This window comes from Coenobita brevimanus, chromosome 50 (assembly GCF_032717465.1).
Source record: "Coenobita brevimanus isolate Jiangsu-jjx chromosome 50, ASM3271746v2, whole genome shotgun sequence".
Taxonomy (NCBI): domain Eukaryota; kingdom Metazoa; phylum Arthropoda; class Malacostraca; order Decapoda; family Coenobitidae; genus Coenobita; species Coenobita brevimanus.
In genome coordinates this window covers 12336626-12352413 of record NC_137003.1, presented here as the reverse complement: position 1 = coordinate 12352413, position 15788 = coordinate 12336626, and the positions used below count along the sequence as shown (strand labels likewise).

The window sequence follows — 15788 nt, the reverse complement described above, 5'->3', positions numbered from 1 at the left end:
TTTAAATTCTTCTTGTATCTCTCTGCAAAAATTTGTGTTAGTAATTCTCCTTTGTATTTTTGCATCATCAGCAAACATATTTAGATAGCTTCCATTTCCAGTGTTACTGTGTATGTCATTTATATATACTGAAAACATAATTGGTGCCAGCACTGGACCCATTGGAACTCTGCTAGTCACTTCCCTCCATGATGAGTAATTTCCTCTTAGTCTTGTTCTCATTTCCCTTTTTCTGAGAAAATCCTGCATCCAACAGCACAGATTGCCTTGGATTCCTCCTTGATGGTACAGTTTCCACAGAAGTCTTTGATGTGGTACTCTGTCAAATGTTTTCTTGATATCTAGTTACATACTGTCCACTCATCCTTCTCTTTTCGGTAATGTTTGTGCAACTTTTATCATAGTAACTTAATAGATTAGTTACACATGATCATTCTAAAAACGAACTGCCTGTCTGTTATCATATTGTTTTCTTCTAGATGGTTTACCCAAATTTTTCTTGTCATCTGTTCCGGTATCTTACTTAGAACACTGGTCAGTGATACTGGTCGGTAGTTGAGTAGATTCTGCCTATCCCCTTTCTTGAATAGGGGAACAGTGTTTGCTTTCTTCCAATTTTCATGTAGTTTACCTTGACCTAAGGATTCCTTGAATATTAAATGTATCGGTCTGCTGAACTCCTGAAAATTCTTCAGGATCATTTGCTTTTCCTTTGTCTAATTTACTTAATTCTTTGTGTACTTCTTTTTCTGATATTTGTATATTTGGTAATATGTGTGGGCATGCATGTTCCATACCATCTCTCTCAAAACTATGCTCTTCCTTGAAAACTGACTGGAAATTTTTATTTCGTACTTTACAAATATCTTTTTATGGTATAAATGATCCCCTCGTCCATAATGGACTGTATTTTATCTTTAACTTTGGTTTTGCTTCGGATGTAGCAGTAAAATAGCTTCGGTTGATCACTACTTATATTAACCCTTTAACCGCGGGCATTGTTTTGCCCTGACTGTCCTCTCCCGCGGGGGTTTCAGCCAAATGTAAACAAACCTTTAAACCTTAATAACTCTGCACAGAATAAAGCTAGAGAAAAAAAATAAGGTACCATTAGAAAGTACTAACCTTCAGCTTTCCATTGATGTAGGTTTCATGACTTTGTTGACTTTCACAGGACGGGCAGTGCCGTTAGAAGTGAGGGGTGTAAAATCACTATTTTACGCCCCACACACCTGTACCAAATGCCAACCACTCTCTGATAATAGTACTATAAACATATATGAACACTGCACATACGATAAACACCCACTCTGTGTTCACTGAGGTAGGTAAAAGGCACTGTAATTGCCCGCACTTCACTGCGGCATCACCCGCTCACTGACGTTTGGTTAGCGGCAATGTTTTCATTATTTCTAACTTCTAATACTATTTTACATATAATCTGGGCAATATACATTATATATACACTGCACTTATTACTATATTGCGTCACTGTCGCATCACAGAATTACACAAGTGCCACAGAATTACACAAGTGCCGCAGATTCTCTTATTACAGTATCACTTATTATACTGGCCAATATTTACATTTTTTCCCAGGCAAAATATCCCTTATTACTACATTATCCATTATACAATTATTGGTAAAGCAAGTCACTGTCGCATCACTGTATATCACTGTCACTTTCAGTATTTACTCAGAGAGTGGTACTCGGCAAAGCACGGAGTCACACAGAGAGCAACTTGGCATTCCTGGCACTGGTGTGTGCTCATTTTTCTCGTCCGAGGCTTCCGTGTGGTGTTATGACATACTCTGCAGCGGCCCTGTGACAACCTGCCGCCTGCGGTAAGAGGCAATTTCACAAGCTGGTGCTGGCTCATGTAATTGCGGTACTCAAGACGGTCAGGTTGTGTGTCAGAGTGTCGCCTCGGGATCAATGCCGTCACCTGACCAAATCGTGCAAGCAGCTGCTGCACGACAGTCTTAGAGAACTGTCTCAGGGATGGTTGCCTTATGCCCCCGACTTGTGTCTTGTAGAGGAGGAAGGCGTTGAGCATGCACATATCGAGCATGTGCAGGCAAGCCTTCCTGTACCATCGGGTGTTTCTCCTGAGACAGTCTATTTCGCCAATCATCATATCAGACTTATCAACAAGTCTCATGTTGACATTGTAATCAATGACGACATCAGGCTTCATGATTGGCTCTCCCGTCCTGTAGCTGACCTTCCCAGTTCTCTGCAATTCCCTCTTGTGGATGGTGCTGATCATATTCACGACCTTCTTGTCATACCACCTGATCGCCAGAAGCTTGTCTGACTTCGTCAGGTGCACATCTCCCTTGGATGAGGATGATGCTTCTGGGAAACTTGGCCACTCTTTCCTATAGCTCCGTACAGTGCCAACAGTGCCAATGCCGTGTTCAGCCAGGTATTTGGAGAGTTTCGGTGCTGTGTAATAATTGTCTGTGTACAGCACATGATTCCCACCAAAATACCTCTCCATCAGCACTTTTACAATGGAGCCAGAGAAGCCAAGAGGGTCTTTCCTGTCCATGTCCATTGTGCTTGCAGAGTAGATCACGAAATCAAGGATATACCCCGTCTCACAGTCACACAGCACAAAGAACTTTATTCCAAAGCGGTGGCGTTTGCTGGGGATGTACTGCATGAATTTGAGACGTCCTCTGAACAATACCAGGGATTCATCTATGGCGACTTTTTGCATAGGACGGAAAAATCGCATAAATCGATCCCTAATCCTGTTGAGAAAATCCCTCACTTTCCACAAAGGGTCAGTTTGGGACGGGTTTCCATTGTCAACGAAGTGCAGGTATCCTAGCAGCTGTCGGAACCGATCTCGTGACATATACTTCCCGAATGTTGGGATAGAAGTAATGTCATCCACGAGCCAGTACTCCTCCAACTCATGTCTCTTGATATGGGGTATCAAGAACATCAGTGCAAAGAACACGTACAGCTCTCTGATCCCGACAGGCAACCACAACACTTGCTTTGGTGAGCCAATAGGTCCCAGCCCTTCTGCTGCACACTGAGCTGCATACCTATTGGTCTCATTGCTGACAAACTGCACGATTTCATCATCCATGAAGGATCATCCATGAAGGCCAGGAAGTAGTCAACAAAATCATCTCCTGCGTTGCATGGAAAGGCAGGCTGTATTCCCGCATTTGTCATGTCAAACGGCGGATTGTGTAGCTGAAAATCTGCACTGTCAGACCAAACAAATGCATCCACTTTCCCTGTGCGTGGTTCAGTGGAAGTGGCAGGTCGCATTGCACTCGTTTCCCCGTGAGGAGCTGAGGTGGAGGCAATGGGTGAGGCAGGAGGCGAGCGGGAGGGGGGTGAGGCAGGAGGCGAGCGGGAGGGGGGTGAGTGCGGGGGTGGTGAGTGGGGGGGTGGCGAGGGTGAGGGAGCTGGGCGGGGGGCAGGCGGGGGGGTTACTTACCTGGTGTGTGGTGAAATCTGACCCCTTCTTCCCCGCTTATCACCTCGCTTATCACACAGCTTTGCCCTCCAACTGCCACGCATCCCCTTTGTTCTAGGCCGGCCTGTCCTGCTTACCCTGCCTGCATGGCCTGCCTTCCCTCGCTGTGCAGGCTGGGAATTCATATTCCTCAGATGATGTAGACTGAGGAGAGGGCGTGGCAGAAAATGAAGAAGATGTGAGGGCAATAGGGCTAGGGGAACGGGAAAGTGGTGGGAAATGCTTGCTAGGGCCTGGTGTAGGAGACCTAAGTCTGCGCTTCACGCCCTTCCCACGTGCAACACCAATTTTCCCCATAGGCGCCTTCCCTTTCCCAGAGTAAGTTGGGGGCGGTGGGGGGGAAGCTGTCACTGTCAATGCTAAAGGGTTCACCACCAATCACTGCAAAATCGTCACTACTTGCTGTAAGTGTATCACTCTCACTGCCACAATCCAGAGTAGTACTTACAGTTTTGTCCAGCTCTGTTCTAATTTCTGGAGTGCTCAACCACTTCTGCCTCACCGTCGGCAGTTCCTTCCTCAGTGTAGAGGTTGAAGGCACACTAGCACTAATAATTTGCAAGGAGGAAGCGAGCGATGATGAGTCGGGACGGAGCGCCATTATCACGCACAGAGCTGGACAGATACTGAGTGATGCGTGTCAGGGCAGGGGTGGGGGGGGCCCCCTCGGGGTGGGAGGAGGGAGGTGTGGGATGGCTGGCGTGAAAGAACTCGACAGCTACTCTTACGTGAGACAAATTGCGCACAGGAAAAACGTGCAGTGTTCAAAATATTCACGAACATTCCAGAATGACACCCACGGTTTGGTCCAGTTTTGTCGATGTCATTCTGGAATGACACCCGCGGTTAAAGGGTTAATAATGTCTTCGTCAAACTGTCTTTGAGCTTCTCTCCTTATCCTTGTATTATCGTTTCTTGCCTGTTTATAGTTGTTTTATGCCCTCTCACTGGTGTGTCTTTTGTATCTATTCCACAGCAAGCCTCTTTTTTTCATTTGCCTTCTTACCTTTTGTATTAAACCATTTTTTTATTTTCATTTCTGTTTCTTTGTGCTGAGGGATGTAATTTTGGACTCCTATTTCATAAAATTCACAGAATTTTCTGTATATACATTTTAATCTGGCATCATTTTAATCTGGTCCTCTAAGCTTCTCTTCCCATTCTGTTTCTAAGAAGTACTTCTTTAGGTCATAGTAGTTGCCCTTTTTGTAGTTTAGGCTCATTTTGTAACTCTCATTACCTTTCATTATGTCATATGCAATCCTAAAGTTGCAATTTAATACTGCATGGTCGCTTTTGCCAAATGGAGTGCGATACATTATATTGTAAATATTATTTCTTGCCTAGTACATCTAAAATCTAGTACTGATGGATCATCAAGGCCTCTTTTTCAGGTGTTTTCCATTACATTTTGTGTTAGGAAAAACCCTGCACAAGATCCAGGAGCTTTTGATCCCATCAGCTTTCATGGCTTTCTACGTCTAGAGTATTCCAATTTATATTTATATTGAAATCCCCAGTTAAGGTAATATTTTCAGATTTCTCATCCATTCTGTGTAGTAATGCTCTTAAACTCTAAGTTGTACTCTCTGCCAGGTCTTCATATTCGCCTTTTTCCCAGGGGTTTATTTTTGGTGGCATGAATAAATTTGCCACAATTGCTTTCCCTTCAGCTCTGCTTATGAGGGTATCTCTAGTTCTATTTCTTTGACTTGTAGATTTTTCTTTATTAATATTGTAATTCCTCTTCTTTTATTTTTTAAATTCATATCTCTTCTCCATACATTGTACAGTATTCCTCCAAGTTTGGGGTATCGTTTGATTTCCTTGGGGTTAATTTTGTTTTAGTTAGGCAAATAATATGTGGTTTCTTTTCTCTGGTATAGTCTTTCATCTCTAGAAACTAAGATACCATTCCATCTACAAATGAGTACATCATTATAATCATCTTGTTTACATACATGCCATAGCTTGAGTCTACTGCTTTCGTTCTTTTTACCCCCTGCTGGTTGTGTACCACTTTCATACCTGCAATCTAATTATATACTTTGTAAAAAATATTTACTCTCCACTTCCTCTGATCATTCCTTGTTTTATGTTTTTGCTTCCTCCCTCTTCTCCTTCAGTATTCCCCATTCCTTTAGAATTAGGGCTTTTTTTATCTATACTTTTTAAAATTCCTCTTTTTCTGTGAGTTTATTGGCATTTTTAAATATTTTCTCTGTAGTGTTAGCACTCTGGAAGGTTACTCTAAGGGGCCTTGACTTACTTCTATCATACTTCCCTAGCCTTGTATGTTCTTCTGTATCTTTATCACAGATATCATCTGATACTTGCTTCACTATGTTCTTTATGTTTTCCACCTCATTGTTGTCCTTTGAGATTATTTTTTTTATTTCTTCACCTATGCCACTGATTACTATAAATTTGTTAATCTCCACAGCTTCCCTGACTAATTTTAGGTTGTTTTTATTATTTGTTTCACTTCCTTTCTTACACTTTTTTCTTCTATCTTTGTATCTAAATCATTCTTTACTTTCACGATTTCAGCATACGTAGTTCGTACCTCATCTTTTCAGTTCCTCACCATTTCATTTACCTGTGTTATTTTCTGTTCAGTATTAGTACTTTGGTCTATCAGACTGCTTGCTTGCCTAATTTTCTCCGTATCATTTCCGAAATCATCCATAATTCTCTCATGGTTGACAACTATACATCCCATTTCACTAACTTTCGTTCTTAGTGAATTTACATCAGCTGATAGTTCAGCTGTTTTTGTGGCTTTTCTGTTTATTTCTGAAATGCGTGAGCTACAGCATAGTGCCCCCGGAAACTCACCCCCATCGCCACCCGGACCCCACGAGTAGCCGCCACCGAACCACAGGATGCAGTGTGACAATGACACAAGTCTGCCCGGGCCGTGCGCCCCTATAGCACTTAGCCTCCTCACCGTCACCCTAGCAGGAAGACAACACTACCTTCAGGGTAAAGGACCGCCAGATCAGATCGGGGTGGAGCTGTTTGTCCAGCTCCAACTAGCGCCTCTCAGGAGACAGCCGATAGCCACTCCTGCCTTCTACAGGAGTGCACTCATAGCTGCTCCGAAGGTGCCTTCTCTTTAGGGACGGCCGATAGCTGCCTGCCCCTCGTAAGGGAATCGGTGTCTTACCAACCTGAGGATAATATGGAGACGGCCGATAGCCGTTCCTGCCTTCGTCAGAAGGTGTCCTTCCTGGGACGGCTGATAGCCGCCCAACACCCCCTCCTGCAGGAGATGGCTGATAGGCACTCCTCCCTCTGGCAGAAGGAGACGGCAAGTGGCCGCTCCCGCCTACGTCAGATGGCCGATAGCCGCTCCGCAGGTGCTGCCCCCGAGTCGGCCGATAGCAGCTCATTCCTCTGACAGAAGAAGATGACAAGAGGCCGCTCCCGCCTTCGCCAGACGGCCGATAGCCGCTCCGAAGATGCTGCCTCCGAGTCGGCAGATAGCCGCTCATTCCTCCGGCAGAAGGAGACGGCAAGAGGCCGCTCCCGCCTTTGCCAGACGGCCGATAGCCGCTCCGAAGGTGCTGCCCCTGAGTCGGCCGATAGCTGCTCACCCCTCCAGCAGAAGGAGATGACAAGAGGTCTTCCCGCCTTCACCAGACGACCGATAGCCACTCCGAAGGTGCTGCCCCCGAGTCAGCCTATAGCCACTCCCCCTCCCTCCTGCAGGAGACGGCAAGAGGCCGCTCCCGCCTTCGTCAGACGGCCGATAGCCGCTCCAAAGGTGTCCAGAGGCGCGCTGATTCCCTCACTCAGGCCACAGCCAATAGCTGGCCTTGGCGCCTTTTAGTTGCGCCCATGGGCAGCCACGGCCAGTAGCCGGGACCCACGGCCAGAGAGATGTGCGATCAGTGTCACCGCCCTAGCATGAGACAAGTGCCCTGACTTCCAGCACAGAAGGACCCCAGGGAGGCCCTACGGCTTCCCCCGGCCTCTGCTCTTTATGCCTTGCCCTGGAGAAGACCCACCTGATGGACCCTAATTCAGGTCGGTGCAGCAGTCCCTCCCTGACAGCGCCCCTTGACCCGGGGGGCCGCAGTCCTAGGGTACTCCAGGCCCTCCCCAGGACGCCCAGGCGCGATCTCCCCACGCCCTGATGGCGGAAGACCTCCACCTCCAGCCGAAATCTGAGCCAGAGATTCCTGGACCTATTTGGCCCCAGTCCTGAGGGCCACAGTCCTGTACCCAGCCCGGAGACTACGGGCCCCTTTGCCACCTGCAGCACTGGACAAGAGAGGACGCCCCTGCGAGTCGTCCTGTGCCCTCTCGACACGTCCTTCCCTGGCGGTGCCCCTATTCCTGCAGAGTTGTCGCCGGCGTGTCTCCCCACCGCCCCCACCATATAAGTGACTTATGTTAAGTGTGATATTGCCCCAGAATTACTGTAACAATGATACAGTGACTTTGTGTATGTTGAATACCAGGGCGAGTGATATCACGGGGCGGATTAATAAGGACGAGTGCAGAGACTAAGTTCTGGTGAATCAGACTCACAAGTGACGCCCTTGTATAAAATCAGTAAGACTCCTAGCACGAGAGATTCTCCTTAGTCAAATATCCAAACGTCCCTTGCTACCAGAAAATAGTTGAGAAAAAGTGTTAGTAATATCCTCCCGCTCGTATTACCATAAACACAGTAAAACTCAGTGTCTTCTACCCTCCTTTAATAAATCTCCTCTCAGCAGTCAGTTGTAAGAACCTGGACTAGCAATATAATCAATTGTCAAAATCCCCTTGCTGTCCGAAATACTGTCAGAATCCGTAACATCAGTTCCCTCCCAATATTACTATAACTTTAATCTGACCCTCCGCACGTCACCCCTAGCCCTTCCTCCCCCCCTCGTTTGAGACCCACCCCTACACTCCCCCGCGTACCGCGACCCTGTATTCCAAGTACACCTGTGCACTAAACCTAGAGTGCATCAGTATCTGTTAAGCTAGTATCCTGCGAGATAATAATTATCTAGTTAAGGTTTTACTTTCTGCCATGTACTGTGTTGTATTGTCTGCTGATTTTGTCCTGTGTCTGACTGTGGTAATACACGTGTAAAGGTTATTGCCTGGAGTTTTTGTGTCCTACCTCTCTTTATTGAACTAAGCCCCGGTCTCGAAAGAGGACCCCGCTACACTTTAGGTGTTCTAGGACCGAGGAGTCGGGCCTTTTTCACCTAGCATTACAATTTCCTTTATTAATTCTTCATTTTTCTCCTTCTGTTTGCTTAGCTCATTCTTAGTTTCATCGATTTCCGTCTGAAAAGTTCTCTCTAGTCTATTTACATTTTCATCTAACTTATCGTAAGTTTCCTTTTCAACCAGTTCTAGGTAGAAGTCTTCATCCTGTTTTTTACCTTTTTCTCTTCTCTTAGCACCTTCTAAAGGCAACTTTCCTAAATATGAAGGCATCTTAAAGAAAAAAAATGGGAGAAATGGAGTTCCCCCGAGCTAAGCCCTGTATTGGACTATATAGCCCCGCTAGGGTTACAGGAGGGAGCTACCCCTCCCGGCACGGCAGCCCGGGCGAGGCTCGAACTTTCAATCCCCCGATCACAAGTCCAGCGCGCTACCACTGTGCTACCGCGCCCCCCATCTTAAAGAAAAGGTACTCTCTACTTCCAGTTGTTGCATCACTCTGCCGTCTGCTCGCCTTGATGTTGTCGGTCTGACGTAAGGAAACTCAGCACATTCCTGGACACTGATTTACAGTTGTTTACTTACCTTAGGCTACACTTTTTTCCTGTTACTTGCCTTTCTATTTTGGATCATCACTTAAATTAGCCTAAACGAGTTTGACCCTTAAATAGATACAACTTAGGTATCCCGAGAGCAGAGCTCAGTGATAAACGTCCGACTAGTCAGCTGCTGCTGCTGCTGTTGCTGCTGCTGCTGCTGTTGTGTGTGTGAGTGTGTGTGTGTGTGTGTGTGTGTGTGTGTGTGTGTGTGTGTGTGTGTGTGTGTGTGTGTGTGTGTGTAATTCACCAGGTCGGTCAGGATCACGTGATGGTTGTGATCAACAGCTTTTTACCCTCCCAGAAGAGAGTTGAGAGCTCATATAGTCCGATCTAAGGGCAAAGCCTTGACCTTCACACATGCACACACCCATCCCCGTGCTCCAGGGGGACAGTAACCACCCGCTTCGTCAGTGAAACTTTTCGCACCCCGAGCAATGGGCGAACCCCCGTCTTAGCAGATGCTATGCAAGAGTGTTACCACTGAGACGGCGAGCGGTGTGTGTGTGTGTGTGTGTGTGTGTGTGTAAATGGTTCGATTTACGTCGGTGAACTTTGATTCTCGGGTCTGAATGTGTATGATTGAGTTTTAGGCCCGTTTTACCAGACATGCTCATTATGCTTCTCTATCTTTCATTCTTTCTCTTTTTATCTTTATTCTTCCTCAAACTCCTCCTACGATAGAACTAAGCTGTGTAGGATGGCTGTATCCAGCTAGAAACGTTTAACTAATCTCTGCGTTGCACATGTCTCGTCAGCACGGCAGAGCAGAGTCCATGATACATGACCGGTTATAAACTACTTGTTCTAATGACATGACAGTGCATTGTGACGTCAATGGTGGATCCAGCATTATAATGACAACTAAGTTTAATTAGTAATGTCATAAAAGAAGGTACTGAAAAACTCTAGTTACCTAATCCACTCAATAATCCATTAACTTATTACAAATTATGTGTTACCTATATTTACTATTAAAGGGCAATGGCTTTACCTTGTGGAGGAACGGTGTTCTAATGGTATGCATATCCAGTCCATAGCTGGAAGAACTTTAGTTCAGTTCCTGGCCAGGATCGAATCTTGAGCAAAAGTATGTGTCCCTTGCATCCCTCTTTCCCCTGCAGTAATGGGGATTGATGTGTGTCATATTCTAGGGGAAGATTGTAACTTAGCAAAAATTTATTATCTGGGTTTAAAACTCTTTTGCCGTCGACGACGGTATGTGTGAACTCTTTTCTTTCATTCTGACGATCTATATGTGCTACTTACTAAAAACGAAGAATAAAAAGAACAGTCCAAAAAGAGGAAGTTTGGACCTCTTCCTTCCTTTCTGGGCCTAAACTTTGCGTAATTGTATAGGGCATGGTATGAAAAAAATATTATTTACAAATTAGCATACATAGTTATTTTGCAAATTGGCATTAACTAAACATTTGGCATAATTTACAGTTTGACATCAATTAAAATGTGGTGTTAGTTAGAGGCTGGCGTATGCTAAACATATGTTATTTCTAGATTGGTGTAAACAAAAAAGTGTTGTATCACATACAGTTGTGCATAAACTAGAACGTGGTATCTACAGGTTGGTATTAGGTAAGCATGTGGTATTATCAACATATTGTCATGATCTAAACATGTGGTATTTTTTACAGGTTATCATCTGGGAGTTTGGTATTGCGGCTCTGGTGTTGTCTTGCTTCCTTCTGATCCAAGTTCTCAGTTACCTGCCACAGTTCTCGCTCCTCTCTATCATCACATGGGACTTCCTTGTTCTATATGCCAAGGGAGTCATTTTCTTGATGACGATTCTGGTGATGTTTGCTGTCTTGTTTAACGTGATCCTCGAACCTGGAGTCGCCTTCGTTAGTTTTTGGCAGTCATTAGTGAAGATGTTTGTGTGGCTGGCTGGAGACTACAACTTTGACAGTACGTTCATCGAAACACCTTTGTCATATCCCATCCTCTCAAATATTCTTTTTCTGGTGTTTATAATTACTGTTGGTGGTTTATTAGTACTCCTCCTCAAGAGTCCATCAACAAGTGAAAATGAGATCTTGTTCCTTAGGAAAGCAAGAAGGGCAAACTTCCTGCTAGACATCGACATCTGTATCCCGTGGTCTATCAGGAGAAAGTTTGTTTTTGCAAAGGTGCACACTGATCATCAAGTAACTCGCATATCACGGGCAATAAGTAGTTTCCTAGCAAGCTACATTCCTTGTTTGAAAGATAACCCTGAATTCAGTAGTGAACGTAAGATAAATTATTTCGTCTCTGGTGATGAGTTTGACGAGGAGGAGAATCCACAAGCTAAGAAACTTAGCGAAGTTTTGGCTCAGTGTGATCGGTTAGCAAATGTTTTTCAAAAGTTACACAGTGAAGTCACTGAACTGAAAAGACTGCATGAGGAAGTGATTGAAATCAAGAAGACACTACACTATCAGTCCCATCAGAAGCCAGTGAAATGAGAGGCCAACCTGATAGCAGGACTAAAACACTTGAAAAGTCAGCAAATTTTAGCTAAGTGTACGATACAGATTTTCTGTTAAAGTATAAGATCAGAGGGAGAGAGAGAGAGAGAGATGAAACTAGTGATTTGCTCACTAAAGCACCTGAATACAAGGCACGTGAAAGATTAGTCTCAAAAGCTGGTGGTGTGGGTGGAATAGACTTAGAGGGGATGGTTTCAGATATATTTAACTGAGTATATTGTAACTACGAGTATCTTAGTTACCAGAGTAATCATGTAATCGGGTATGTAATCATCCATCGCCTACTTCTTTATACTCATTTAATGTGGATAAAAAGAAATTGACCCCCAACTGGAAGAGAAGACAGGGTGATGTAAAGACAAGAATAATGATGAAAGCCCCAGGACCATAATTTTAATACAGTATGCGTTTGGCTGAGATAAACCTCCATCACTCTGATGGGCGCGTAGCACCCTCATAGCAACAAACTCATCCCTTTTCTGTCCAGCTCTCTAATGCAAGAGTTAACGGTCCCTTCCAGTCCTTCTTGTATGCTACAGGTCGACTCTGGAATTGTCTCACTGTCTGTATTTCCTACTGCCTATGATCTCTTGTCTATAAAACAGTGTGTCCAGGCATCTCGAAATGAATGGATCTTGAATTTGGCTCTCTGTTATCATGTTTTTGTTTTTTCTTGGAGGGAACAGGTTTGCTGGCTCCTGGCCTTCATTTCATAATTTCTTGCATTAAAAAACTCGCCTCCATCCTCTGCATGTATGCTTACATGGGCACACAACTTCTAAGAGTACTTAAAGCTTTGTCTCACTGAAATCTGAATCAGACATGTTTTGACACACGATATGATCCTGTAAGTCGGGAAAAACACAAGAGTAAGAACACTCTATTTTTATATTAGGCCATGTTTTGGGCAATCAGGTTCTTGTTGGCAGACATGATGTACTGTAAGTGTCAGTGAAAAAGCTTGATGAAACTGCATATTCAAACGTTTACCCCAGCCATCATGACCTGGCAGTTTGGCCAGAATATGTCTCGTTTATAACCCAATGTGACGTGAAAAAATGGTCTACGTCTGAACTGGCCAATTCCTTACCGCAGCGATCAGTGCTTCACTCAGTAATTTTCAATGTTTTAACGTTGACCAACATCATAATTATATGTCATCCAGTACCACAACTGGCCATTCCAAAGTCCTTTGGAACGTTACCCTGCCTGCATAATAACAAGTCCTAGCCAGAGATGTACAGATGCGAACATATAAAGCACTTCACATGGCGATAAGTACCGAGACAATGAGAAATGGCTATAACGATTTGAAGAGCACTGTTTCACATAACAGTTTAACATACACTCGGGGCGATACGCCGCATTGCAACTGTATAGCCTTTGTAGGTCACTGATTTTATGCTTATTCTGTTGACTTTATGTGCAGTATCTTCGCTGAGTAAAGGTAGTCCAAAACAGAGAAATCATCGGAAGCACTGACCATTGTGGATTTAAAGCATTTGATTATTATAAAGACCAATTCACAAACATATTTACGGTTGATTCCCTGTTATAACCTGGATCTACTTTTGCAGAAAGAGATAAGGGTACTGGAAGATTCAGCCCTCTCCAGTCATTTTTCTTGCTGCAGAATATATATATATATATATATATATATAAATATATATATATATATATATATATATATATATATATATATATATATATATATATATATATATAATTTATCTCTCTCAACATATATTTCTGTTGGGTGAATATGGATGGACATAGACAGAATGCATATCTTTTCCTTGTCCTTCCTGCAAAACAAATCGTAATTACAACTGGAACCTCATCATGAGTTTGTTAATGAATCTCACCCTTAGACTGCGAGGGTATATTGGCTTTGGTACTAGGCGTTTGTAGATTGCCAGGTACCGGGAGCTCCCTACGCCCCCCCCCCTTTAGATGCACGTACATTTGATTTCAAAGAAAGACTGACCTTCAGTCTTTGTAAATACGTATGGAATGCTTAAGCATCACTACACTTTTGACCACCATTAAGAGATTGTTTCAGGCCATACAGTTCTAAGTACAGTCTGTGAGTTACAGACACTCACAACCGTTGTGATATACTACACGATGTGCTGCTCACTTTACCAATGACTTGTGAATTCAGCTGTACGTCAAGCCGTCAAGATGGGTTCACGACGTTAGTTTATTTTAATTAAAGACGGTGTGAGGGGCAGACACTTTGCATCACATTTGACGTAACTGTATTCAGCAACTCTCCTACGTTCTTATATCTGTCCAGGTGGTTCCCTTGCACCTCTTCCTTACTAGCAAAATTCTGTATTTGTTTAGGTTATATAATTTTCTCCGTTATTTAAGCAGTCATTCTGTGTATGGAGTAGAAATAAACAACATCCAAGAAACTAATAAGTTGTATGTAGAATAAATCATGAAGGATGAGATTTGAGGCTTCCCACATACAGCTCTTTTCAAGAACATGAAGTTAAAGACTTTTCGTTCATTCAAATAACTTTAATCGTCTTTTTGTCTCGGCTGCTCTGTTGCATATTTATTTCTTTTTCTATCACTGCTTCAATGGTCACTCCTCAGAACTCTCTGCTTGCATCCCCAAATCAATACGCCAGGTGCGTAACACCCCTTTTGTAGCAAACTCTCACTCTTTTTCTGTCTGACTCTCTAATGCAAGAGTAAACCATTACTCCCAGTCTTTCATGTAAGCAACAGCTCAACTCCAGAACTGCTTTCCTTTGTCTTTTATGTGCAATGTGTTCAGACATCAAGAAATGAACAAGTCTTAAATATGGCCCTCTTATTTTCTTGGAGGGAACAGTCTTGCAGGCTTCTTGCCTTTGGTTTCTTCTTCCTTGGATTCAAAAAAGGAAAAGAAACTCACCTGTACCAACGCAAATGCATCAAGTAAAGTCAGTGCCTTTTAGGGCATCTCAGAGTACCTGCATGAGTACATCACCACCCACGATATTAGCATGTCATGTCAGTACAGTGTAGTGGCAAGGAGACAAAAAATTATATATATATATATATATATATATATATATATATATATATATATATATATATATATATATATATATATATATATATATATATATATATACTTGTATATATATATTATTGAGATTTGATAGGTAGGTAGTGCTGGAAGTTTCTCAGTAATTCCTGTAGTTCAGTTATGAATCAGAGTTGCCGGTTAGCCTGCTCTGTGTGAGCGGAGGTATTTTATAAGTTGTACATTAATTTTTGGACTCTTTTGTCTATAGTGTTTTATTTATGTGATTGTTAATGTCATTTTATCGCAGTTTTTATGCTAAATAATTTAGTGTTATGCAGTATAAGAAAACACTGGATATTTTTTATGTGTCCGAGTTGGTAGCTGTAGCTTCTCCGAGAATGTGGTAGATCATTCTAGTACAGCGGTCCTCAAACTTTTTAGTGTGTGACCCTATTTGGAATATTTCAAGACTTCGTGACCCACAAGGCAAAAACATCAAATATACACAGTGGAATATGAACTTTTTTCTACACACACACACACACACACACACACACACACACACACACACACACACACACACAGTAACCAGTATATAGCCTATCATAGTTTTTAGGAATATGCTAATAATGTAATAAGGATAATTACGATTTCAGGTAAGTAAATGAAATTCGCTGAAAGCATTAGGCCTAGTCTATGATCCTGCAACTCATCAAAATTCCTCTTGCCACCCACCTTTGGGTCGCGACCCATAGTTTGAGAATCACTGTTCTAGTATGTAGGAAACTTACATAAGAATGGTGGAGGGACTAGAGGAGTTTCAGTTCAGTTTGACTTTAGTTCAGTGTCAGTGCAGTTAGTGAAGATTGTATAGCTCCAGTACTTGTGAAAACAATGACGTGTAGTTGGTAAGTATTTAGTGTAATTATTTGGAAAATAAAGACTGAACTTAAGAAGCCAGTGTTTCTTTACAATGCCTGAGATGATTTCATT

At 43.2% G+C, this 15788-nt stretch overlaps 1 protein-coding gene across 1 annotated transcript in view; it reads left to right on the top strand.

The window, feature by feature from the left end:
* Window positions 1-11743, top strand: part of LOC145399862 (transient receptor potential cation channel subfamily A member 1-like) — a 78464-nt gene extending 66721 nt beyond the window's left edge. The window contains exons 7-8 of the mRNA XM_080272442.1: window positions 7445-7598; window positions 10931-11743. Of these exons, the coding sequence (XP_080128568.1) occupies window positions 7445-7598; window positions 10931-11743 (967 nt within the window). The remainder of the gene's footprint in view (window positions 1-7444; window positions 7599-10930) is intronic.
* Window positions 11744-15788: the final 4045 nt, after the last annotated feature.